Genomic DNA, 11,722 nt, shown 5'->3' on the forward strand with positions numbered 1-11,722 from the left:
TTAACCGCTGTGCCACCCAGGCGCCCCTGAATATATCGTGGTTTCTGATGAGAAATCATTGTTATCCAGGATTCCTTGTATGGGACAAGCTGCTTCTGTTGATGCTTTCAACATTTTTTTTTTTTTTTTTTTGGTCTTTGTCTTTAACAGTTTGATAATGAGGTGTATAGGTGTGGATGTCTTTAACTTTATCCTTTTTGGCATTCATGGAGTTTCTTGAATGTCTTTCATCACATTTGGGATGTGTTTGGTCATTATTTCTTCAAAAAATCTTTCTCTTCTTCTGGAACTCCCATTATGTATGTGTTGGTACATTTGATGGTATCCCACAGTTCTTTTAGATTATATCCATTTTTCTTGATTTTTTTTCTCTTCTGTTCCTCACTTGATCTTAATAGACCTATTTTAAAGTTTGCTGATTCTTCTCCTTGCTTACATTTGCTGTTTAGCTCCTTTAGTGAAGTTTTCACTTCATTTATTGTATTTTTCAACTCCAGAATTTCTATTTGGCTTTTTAAAAATATCTTTTTTTGTTTTTTTAAATGTCTATCTTTTTATTGATATTCTCTATTTGGTAAAACATTTTCATTGGGCTGCTTCAAGGACAGTTTCTAGCCTTTTCTTCATATGTATGGGCCATGTTTCCTTGTTTCTTCACATTTCTTTATACTTTTTTGTTAATAACTGGCCATTTTGAATATTATAATGTGGCAACTGAGGAAGTCACATTCTCTCCTCAGGATTTGTTGTTGCTCCTTGTTGTTGTAGTGCTCCTTTTGAACTAATTCAGTAAGGTCCACAATCTTTGTGTGGCCACTAAAATCTGTCGCATTAACTTAGTGGTCAGCTTTTGATTGGACAGAGATTTCCTTAAATGCCTAGAACCATAAACAAAACAAAAAAAGCAAGACAAAACAGAAAAACCTCCCGGTCTTTGCAGAGACCCAACCAGACAGTTTACAAACTGTTTTTGCCTTCATTTCTTGCTTGTGCAGAGATTGAAGGTCAGCCAGAAGTGAGAGCTTAGTGCTCTCTGTTCTTTCCTGAGCATGTGCACAGCCCTGGGCAAATGTGTGACTTCCCACATCTCTTGTAATATGTGAGAGCTTTTAAAAGCCTTATTCCGGGGCGCCTGGATGGCTCAGTCATTAAGCGTCTGCCTTCAGCTCAGGGCGTGATCCCAGGGTGCTGGGATTGAGCCCCACATCTGGCTCCTCTGCTGGGAGTCTGCTTCTTCCTCTCCCACTCCCCCTGCTTGTGTTCCCTCTCTTGCTGGCTGTGTCTCTCTCTGTCAAATCAATAGATAAAATCTTAAAAAAAAAAAAAAAAGCCCTTACTCCCCATATTATGTAATTCCTCAGCCTTTCCTCCCAAGCTTTTTAGTTTATTACTTGCCCCAACTACTATCCATTGTCCCAGGCGGAAGCAACTAATATATTTGCCTGTAAATGTTTTTGACAAACATTCCAGGTGATTGCCTTAGCCCTGAAAGTTCTAAGTTAGCTAAAGTCAGCCCTCTGAGCCAGTCCTTCGGTGATCCACCAAGCAGATCAAAACCAACAACCATGATTCTTTGTGAATGAGGTGCCTCTTCTCCCTCTGATAGTGGCTCATGTACCAGAAATCTGGACTGTCCTTAAGGCATTATTGAGCTGGGGAGCTGGGTGTTGGGGTGGAGGAACAGGGTAAGTTAAAACACCACGAAGTTTTATTGAGATTCAGCTGGTTTTTCTTGTTAAGCATTCCCTTGGTTGCTGCAACTTTTGGTTAATTTCCTGAGCAGAGAGAAAATTCTGACAGTTTTTAACATGTTTTTTCATTGCTTTTATTTTGAGATTGACTTTTGGTGTTCTTTACTTGGCCTTTTTCACTGACATCACTGTGTGTTAATATGATCTCATAGATTCTGATTCCGGATCAGACTCGGATTCTGATCAAGAGAATGTTGCTTCTGGCAGTAATGCGTCTGGCAGTGAAAGTGATCAAGATGAAAGGGGCGATTCAGGAAAGCCAAGTAACAAGGAACTGTTTGGAGATGACAGTGAGGATGAGGGAGCTTCACATCACAGTGGGAGTGATAATCACTCTGAAAGATCAGACAATAGATCAGAAGCTTCTGAGCGTTCTGATCATGAGGACAATGACCCCTCAGATGTAGATCAGCACAGTGGATCAGAAGCCCATAATGATGATGAAGATGAAGGTCATAGGTCAGATGGAGGGAGCCATCACTCAGAAGCAGAAGGTTCTGAAAAAGCACATTCAGATGATGAAAAATGGGACAGAGAAGATAAAAGTGACCAGTCAGATGATGAAAAGATGCAAAATTCTGATGATGAGGAGAGGGCACAAGGATCTGATGAAGATAAGCTGCAGAATTCTGATGACGATGAGAAAATGCAGAACACAGATGATGAGGACAGGCCTCAGCTTTCAGATGATGAGAGACAACTGTCTGAAGAGGAGAAGGCTAATTCTGAGGATGAACGGCCAGCAGTTTCTGATAATGATGATGAGAAACAGAATTCCGATGATGAAGAACGGCCACAGATGTCTGATGAGGAGAAAATGCAAAATTCTGATGATGAAAGGCCACAGGCCTCAGATGAAGAACACAGGCATTCAGATGATGAAGAGGAACAAGATCATAAATCAGGTAAAGCATTTAGGAGAGCCAAAATGGTTTAGTAGAGCACCTACATGCAGCAGTGGCCCATTTATTCTTTCTGCATTCCCACCTTTAGTGCCCTGCTTTTCTCTTCTGTCCCTCCATTTCAGTCTTTTCTAAGTATACATTTTGCTTTAAAAATTTTTTTGTGATGCATTTATTATTTTTATCCCTCTTCATTTGTTATTTCATGATAGGTCAAGAAGAAAAATATTTAAAGAGGACAGCCTTAGAAAAAGATGCATGGTGCTTAAGTAGCTAGATAATAGAGTTGGTTCCATTTTGTTGGGTAACTGAGAAGCGTGCCTCAGGTGAGAATAGATTTGCCTGGGGAAAAAAAAATAGTGCTGTTGAAATGTCTCTGGAGGGCAGCTCTACTGGGATGTAAATACCATGTTCCAGCTCAGTATTTTGAGATCCAAAATGTGATCATCCAGAAGTAATTACGCTCCAAGGAGTTCACTCAGACTAATCAAATGCATAACAAACTAATTTATAAAAATTAAATTGCAAAATTATTTGTTTCAGGAGGATCAGTTATTTTTCTCTTGTCATTGTATCCTTTCTCTGGGGGAAAATTGACATTGGATGCCAAATGATAGTATCAGGAGATTGCCTGGGAAGTATAACATCCAGAAAATGGAAACATGGCTGACTGACTGCGGTGAGCTATGGTAGTCTTGATACATGCATCCTCCTAGAGAGATGTGTTTGGGTCAGAATATTCATTCCTTAGAGGCTACAGGAAACACGTAGCCAGACTTTGGCTTCTTGACCCCCTTTTATAATATCCATTAACACTATTCTTCTTAAGTTAACACATTCTTCATATAGAATATTAAATTTAGAGGTCTTATTTCTTTATATTGTAAAAGTCATCTTGATTAGGTTAGAGTTCTTCCTTAAGTAATTCTTGGATTGATTCATTTCTATAGGTGGTTGATTATAATTACATATTGATACTATCTTAGAAAACTTATATATGGGGGAGGAAGTCTTTAACCCTGTAATACATAACTCACGGGATAGCATTCAAGACCACATTTTGGCATTATTGAGGAGAGGAGGCCAGAAGATTTGGAGAGATGGGTATAAATCTATCTAGACTACTGGGCTGCAATAAGTATTCAATAACTAGTTCTGGGTAGAGTTATTTTTACTGGTAGCAGAATCATTAAGGCTCATGCATTACTTCTCCAATACTAGCAGAGTAACATAAGACTAGGGTTATGGTAGGGAATCTTATAGCTGGTCATTCTGCTTAATTCTTACCTAGATCGACAATGATTTTCTAAAGTTTACAATTAGGTAAACAATTGTACCATTCAGAGATAATGTTATACAGTTGACCCTTGAACAACATGGGTTTGAACTATATGGGTCCACTTACATGTGGATTTTTTCATGAAATACAGTACATTGTAAGTGTACTTTCTTATGATTTTCTTAATATTTTCTTTTTTCTAGCTTACTTTATTGTAAGACTATAGTGTGTAATACATATACAAAGTATCTATTTATGTTATCAGAAAGGCTTCTGGTCAATAGTAGGGTATAAGTAGTTGTTTTTGGGGAGTCAAACGTGAATTTTTGACTGTGTGTGTTTTGGAGGGAGGAGTCTATGCCCCTACCCCCCTGTTGTTCAAGGGTAAAATGTATTCGTCTCTTCCATTGCAATATTTTTACTTCTTTTTTCCTTTTTTTTTGTAATGAGTCCTATAAATTTGGTCATAAGCTTCAGTACTACTTTTCTCATTCTATCAAATTTTTCTGCTTATAGAAACCAATGTTCCTTTAATGAACTTTATTTTTAAATTAACTTCAGTCTATATGTGTAAGTACAGTTCTATTAATGTTAATGCATATGTAGGTTTGTGTAACCACCACCACAGAACAGTTGTGTCACCCTCAAAAACGCCCTCACTTTGTCCCTTTTGTAGTCATATCCTTTTTCCTTCCCTGTCCCCTGACAACTACTGATCTGTTTTATCACTTTAGTTTTATTTTTTTGAGAATGTCATTAGAAAAATGAAATCATATAGTATGTAGCCTTTTTTCTTTGATTTAGACTTGTTTCACTTAGCATTATGCATTTGAGATTCATCCAAATTGTTACATGTATCAATAGTTCCTTCTTATTTGTTACTGAGTGATTTTCCATTGCATGGCTATATCACGGTTTGTTTATCCCCAGCGTTACTTTTAAAGCACAGAATTCAAAGTTAAGACATGACTGTGATTATGAAGAACCTTTAATTCTACTCTTAACAGAATCTGCAAGAGGCAGTGACAGTGAAGATGAAGTTTTACGAATGAAACGCAAGAATGCAATTGCCTCTGATTCAGAAGCAGATAGTGACACTGAGGTACCAAAAGGTATTCCAGTTACTTTTTACATATGTATGTATATATTTCTGTCTCTCTTTCTGCATTTAACTGTAGTGCACCGCTGACTCTGGGCATTTACCCTAGACTGCACGACCCCCCCCACAGAGAAGAGTGTGCATATACGTAGTGTACACAGGGAAGTTGTGTGGATATTAGAAACTGTTTGTGCTTAATCAGTTGAAGAAGAGCTGCCTCCTTCTTTTTTCTAATGTAAGCTCTTTGCCCAACATGGGGCTTGAACTCATGACCCTTAGATCAAGAGTTTCCTGCTCTACCAACAGAGCCAGCCAGTAGCCCCTCTTTTTTTTTTTTTTTTCCCCTCCTGCATCATTTATAGGTAGATGAATGTGTTGTTAGGAGGCTGAAGCTCTCTTTGAGGTTGAGGTGGTAACCTCTCTTCTTTAGTTTGAATACTGATAGTTCCAGGACAACTTATTCTTAAGTCCTTAACAGGTTAACAACGCATAAAGAACTTGATTCTTCAAGCTGTGGGTTAAATGAAGAATTCATGAAAACCCAGGGTTAGATAAGGTAGGTTTGTTGTAAAGATAAGACATCTACCTATTCATCTCTATGTATGACTATTTTATTTTATTTTATTTTTTTTGAAGATTTTATTTATTTATTCGACAGAGATAGAGACAGCCAGCGGGAGAGGGAACACAAGCAGGGGGAGTGGGAGAGGAAGAAGCAGGCTCATAGCGGAGGAGCCTGATGTGGGGCTCGATCCCATAACGCCGGGATCACGCCCTGAGCCGAAGGCAGACGCTTAACCACTGTGCCACCCAGGCGCCCCTATGTATGACTATTTTAAATGGCAGATTGCTATACAATAAAGATGTTAGTATAAAAGGTTCTACAAATACAATTTTGATAGTTTGATTATGCACAACCATCATTGTACTGAATGGTAATTAGACATTAATGTTGAATAGCTTATATAAATTATCATAAGTAACACTACAACTAAAGCAAGTAATTAGAGGGTCAACTAGAAAGAAAAGGAGAGAGCTGGCAGAATAGCAAGCTCTGGGATTTACTTAAAGACAACTAGTAATTATGTGCCTGGACTTTGGAATCAGATGATCAGAATTTTCGTGGTTCCACTTTCTAGCTGTAGGAGTTTGGTCAAATTAATTACTTACTACACTTCAGTTTTTGGTTTTTTTTTAAGTTTTTAAAATTTATTTCTCAGAGAACGTGCACAAGCAGGGGGAGCAGTAGGCAGAGGGAGAGGGAGAAGTAGTCTCCCGCAGAGCAAGGAGCCCAATACGGGACTCAATCCCAGGACCCTGGGATCATGACCTGAGCCGAAGGCAGGAGCTTAATCGACTGAGCCACCCAGGCATCCATCCATCCATCCATCCTCCCTCCCTCCTTCCTTCCCTCTTTTTCTTTTTTTCTTTCTTTCTTTCTTTCTTTCTTTCTTTCTTTCTTTCTTTCTTTTTCTTTCTTTTTCTTTCTTTCTTTCTTTCTTTCTTTCTTTCTTTCTTTCTTTCTTTCTTTCCTTCCTTCCTTCCTTCCTTCCTTCCTTCCTTCCTTCCTTCCTTCCTTCCTTTTCTTTCTTTCTTTCTTTCTTTCTAAATTTTATTTGTCAAAGAGAGAATCAATTTTCTGATATATAAAAGGGAAATGATGCTAACCATCTTAGAGGGTTGTTATGAGAATTAGATATATTCATTCTTTCATTTTATTCAGTTATTTATTGAGAATCTGTGTAGTAGGACTCTTCTGGGCACTGGGAATGTAGCAATGATCAAAACGGATAAAGACCTTTTCCCTGTAGAACCCACATTCTGGTGGGGTCAGGGTAGGGTAGTGATACCGACAATAACACAAGAAGTAAATTAAATATATAGTATGTCAGATGGTGATAAGAACTAGGAAGAAAATGAATCGGACATGAGGGATGCCTGAGTGGCTCAGTTGGTTAAGTGTCTGACTCTTGATTTTGGCTCAGGTCATGATCTTGGGGTCCCGAGATCGAGCCCTTGTAGGGGCTCCACTCTCAGTGGGGAGTCTGCTTGAGAGTCTCCCTGTCTCCCCCTGCCCCTTCCCCATGCATGTGCGTGCTCTCTCTCAAATAAGTCTTAAAAAAAAAAAAAGTTGGACGTGTGGGTGGCTCAGTTGGTTAAGTGCCTTCTTTAGGCTCAGGTCATGATCCCAGGGTCCTGGGATCGAGTCCTGCATGGGGCTTCTTGCTCAGCAGGGTGCCTGCTTCTCCTTCTGTCTGCTGCTCCCCCTGCTTGTACACTCTCTCTCTCTGACAAGTAAATAAAAGTCTTAAAAAAAAAAAAGATGAGAGTGTTTGTGGGTGGGGTTTTCATTTTGATTTTATCATATAGACAAACTTTCAATACCCTGACCTTCCTTGCCACCTTTTTTTTTGTTGTTGTTGTTGTTGTTATGGCTTGCTTTGTTTATTTATATATGTGTATATATATATGTATATATATGTGTGTGTATATATATTGGTATATATATGTGTGTGTGTGTGTATATATATTGGTGTATATATATATATATATATATATATATGGCAGTTTAAGGTTGTGAAATTGGGGGAAGATACAGAGATTTCCCATATACCTCCTGCTTACACACATGTGTAATCTCCCTCATTAACAGCATTGCCCACCAAAGTGGTCCATTTGTTACAATTAGTGAACCTACATTGATACATCATTATCATACAAGGCCCATAGTTTATATTACTGTTCACTCTGGTGGTGTACATTCTGTGTGTTTGGACATATGTATAATCACATATATCCATTATTAGGTATCATATCTGGCAGCATATGGAGTAGTTTCACTGCTCTAAAAACCCTCTGTGTTCTACCTATTCTTCTCTCCCTCCCCCAACCTCTGGCAACTACTGATCTTTTTACTATCTCTATAGTTTTTCCTTTTCCAGATGTCATATTGTAATCATACAGAATGTAGTCTTTTCAGATAGGCTTCTTTTAATTAGTAATATATATTTCCTCCATGTCTTTTCCTGGCCTGACCACTTACTTTTTAGCACTGAATAATATTCCATTGTCTGGATGTACCAGTTTATCCGTTCATCTACTGTAGGACATCTTGGTTGCTTCCAGGTTTTGGCAATTATGGATAAAGCTGCTATAAACACCTGTGTGTAGGATTTAGTGTGGACATAAGTTTGCAACTCTTTTGGGTAAATACCAAGCAGTATGATTGTTGGAGCATATGGTAAGAGTTTGTTTAATTTTGTAAGAAACTGCCAGACTGTCTTCTAAAGTGGCCATAACATTTTGCATTCCTATGAGCAGTGATTGAGAGTTCCTGTTGCTCCACATTTTTGCTAGCATTTGGTGTTGTCAGTATTCTGGATTTGGGCCATTCTAATAGGTTGCCTCTTCTTTTTCAGTGATCTGTCCTCCCCCTTGTCTCAGTAGCTTACTCTCCTAGTTTATCCTAGACTATGTCATTGCCAATAATTGTAACTCTTCTATAATCCCAGTTGCAAGCAGTCTGCTTTCTGACCACTCTCCTTTCTTTTTGCCCCCTCTTCTACCCTACCTTGGTTTATTGGTTTATTACGGATTATTATTGTTTTGTCTAACCTAGGTGAAGTTCTGCCTCAGGTGGTAGACCGGAGTCTGCAGTTTTAAAACTTGAGGGAGTATGTAGAGAATAGGCCTGTATTGAGTGCTTAAGCCCCAAATGTGAGTATCTAGACCATAGGACGGCATTTGGGCCCCTGGGGATTAAAGGAAAATGGAAGAACAAGGTTGCAGTAAATGAAGGGAAAAAGACATCTCCTGTGCAGTTTTGCCTTTAACCGAATTCGCCCCCTTCCCTCTCCACAGGCACTCTGGTCCTGTCTTTGAGAACCAGGGTCAGACTTGTGCTTTGTGGTTTCCTGGTGCCTGGTCCAGAAACCTTGGGAATATGTGGAAGTGCTAGCTTTGAAAAGCCTTTGTTATAGATACTAATACTGTGACTTTTCCCTCAATATTAAAGATAACAGTGGAACCATGGATCTGTTTGGAGGTGCAGATGATATATCGTCAGGGAGTGACGGAGAAGATAAACCGCCTACTCCGGGGCAGCCTGTCGTAAGTGAAACCACCAGTGTGAACTGGGCCCTTCCCGAAGGCTAAGTAAATGTTTCAGAGGTTTCAGGTCACTGTTATGCCAAGAAGAGGAAGTTGCTAACTGATCTGCAATATGAAAATACAGGGAACAGATGACTGACTTAGTCATGTAGGAACTCTTGTTTATATGGGGGAGTAGAAATGACTGCCCTGGTGCAGCCACACCATGGAACACTATCAAGCAAGGGAGAGGATTGACGTATTTATACACATAAGAGCTTGGATGAAGTTCCAGGGTATGCAGAGTTAGAAAAAGCCAATCTGAAAAGGTTACATGCTGTATGATTCCACTGACGTAGTATTTTTAAAATGGCAAAATTACAGCAATGGAGAAGAGATTAATGGTTGCCTGAGATTAAGGAGGGATGAGGGCAAGAACAAAGTGGATGTAGCTATAGAAAAAGGTGATATGAATCTTTCTGGTGATAAATATGTTTTGTATCTGATTGTATCAGAGTCAGTTTCCTGGTCATGATATTGTACTATATAGTTTGTAAAATGTTACCACTGGGAGAAACTGGATATAAAAAGAAAGAAAAGAGAAAGAAAAAGAAGTAACAGCCCAGCATGAGGTTGGTGCCACACCTGAACAGACAAGACTGCAAGGATTTGTGATTTGAGAACCATTGATTTAAGTGTTTTTCTTGTTCATGCCAAGAAGTGTGCTGTGTTGAAAATCTCTGATTTTTTTAATTGATAGAGTGACTTTTGTTGGTGAATATGTGAAACACAGGTTTATCACAAAAGAGATCTTATATTGATGCTTCCCAGCTGATCTTGTTTCCCTTGTGGTTTTTGGTGGGGGCTTGGGTGGGGTAGGGTAGAGACTGAGGGCTGCGTTAACTCCAAAACCTCAGTATGCTTCTTGTCTACCTAAGTCATTAAAGTGTGGAGGTTGAGCTAGAATAGAGCATTTCTAAGGTTCTTTCAAGCTTTAACATTCTGACTTTTACTAGGATGAAAATGGACTGCCTCAGGATCAACAGGAGGAGGAGCCAATTCCTGAGACCAGAATAGAAGTAGAAATACCCAAAGTAAACACTGATTTAGGAAACGACTTATACTTTGTTAAACTGCCCAACTTTCTCAGTGTAGAGCCCAGGTAAGGGGGTCAATTAAAAGTGTTTCTAGGTGTTGGATAGAAACATGTGGAATGTTGGTATTTTTCTGATTTTACACGAGGTGACTAATCACAAAATGGAAAACTCACCATGTGTTTCTGAAAAAAATAAGCGTATCCTGTGATGGAAAAAGTATGGACTGTTGGTAAAGGATGCTTTTAATGCTTGTAATTGTTTTTAGAAGTTTGATACTTCTTACGAATTAACAGACATCACAAGCCTTTGGTGGTTTTGACTAGTGCAGCCGTGAAAAGGCTGAATTCCAGAGTGGCGAACTTTGCCACTTAAACTGCAAATGCACACTGTAGCTGCCATTGCAGATCTAGAAAACCTAACGATTTGAGACAGTTAGTGTTGATGGCTGTTATTCACTGAGTAACATGCAAGCTGTTGTGAGATTTAAATTTTTTTTTCTCCAAGCAAAATGATGTGGAAAGCTAGAGCATGTGTGTCCTGTTCTTTGGAAGACTTATGTAAGAGTAAAGAATATTTTGAGTATTTAGCCTTGCCTTTCAAGCAGTATGTGTTAACACCAACTTTCAGGAAGGTATAGTGATTTGAGTACTTCCTTAAAGTTGGAACATGAAGATATTTGACCATTATGACTTTTAATTGTTACGATTTTTAGTATAATGTTGTCTATTAATAGAAATGTTATTATGTAGGTGTAATAATATTCCTTAAAAATATGATCAGTAGGTTTATTTTAAAAACATTTTGTAGACCTTTTGACCCTCAGTATTATGAAGATGAATTTGAAGATGAGGAAATGCTGGATGAAGAAGGTCGAACCAGGTTAAAATTAAAGGTACTCTTCTGGGCTGTACTCAGTTTTTTCTTTTGTGAAGTAAAACCTGGGGATAGTCACTTGAGACTTGAGCTTTTAAAAAAGATTTTTTATGTTTTTTGTTTTATAAACAAATGAATTGTCTTTTCAGAATATTTTTAGGAAGAAAATATATAGCTTTTTTTCTGTAAGGGTGGCACTTTTCTATCTTTTTCACTGTTATACTATTTTGATGCTTTAAAAAAATTATTAGCTTCTTCCTTCAGAATAAGTAGCATTGTGGTTTGGTGTTTATAATGACTACCTCCATAGTACTGTGGGTTACGTTCTAGCAACTTCCTGCAAAAGGAAATCCTTCAGTTCTTTGATCTGTCGATAAAAAAAAATATATATATATATATATATATATAGAGATTTTTATTGTACTACATTCCTATTAATTTTTCTCTTTGATACCTTATACTAGCTGTCCGTCCACAAAGGGCCTCTGATCTTCCTTTAATCAAGGAGGATGTAGGTTAAGCAGATGCTTTAAAGCTGAGTTGTACCAGAGAATGAGAAGCAGTTGAACTCATGGTACTATAACTGGAGCTATGCTTTTTGAATTTTTTTTTTTTTTTTAAAGATTTTATTT

At 38.3% G+C, this 11,722-nt stretch overlaps 1 protein-coding gene across 2 annotated transcripts in view; it reads left to right on the plus strand.

Annotated features, from left to right (window-relative positions):
• Window positions 1–11,722, plus strand: part of LEO1 (LEO1 homolog, Paf1/RNA polymerase II complex component) — a 40,321-nt gene that overhangs the window by 6,612 nt on the left and 21,987 nt on the right. For both annotated transcript variants that reach the window (XM_034660973.1, XM_034660972.1), the window contains exons 2-6: window positions 1,904–2,656; window positions 4,940–5,044; window positions 9,047–9,141; window positions 10,137–10,282; window positions 11,025–11,109. In XM_034660973.1, the coding sequence (XP_034516864.1) occupies window positions 1,904–2,656; window positions 4,940–5,044; window positions 9,047–9,141; window positions 10,137–10,282; window positions 11,025–11,109 (1,184 nt within the window). The remainder of the gene's footprint in view (window positions 1–1,903; window positions 2,657–4,939; window positions 5,045–9,046; window positions 9,142–10,136; window positions 10,283–11,024; window positions 11,110–11,722) is intronic.

Source organism: Ailuropoda melanoleuca, chromosome 5, assembly GCF_002007445.2.
Source record: "Ailuropoda melanoleuca isolate Jingjing chromosome 5, ASM200744v2, whole genome shotgun sequence".
Lineage (NCBI taxonomy): Eukaryota > Metazoa > Chordata > Mammalia > Carnivora > Ursidae > Ailuropoda > Ailuropoda melanoleuca.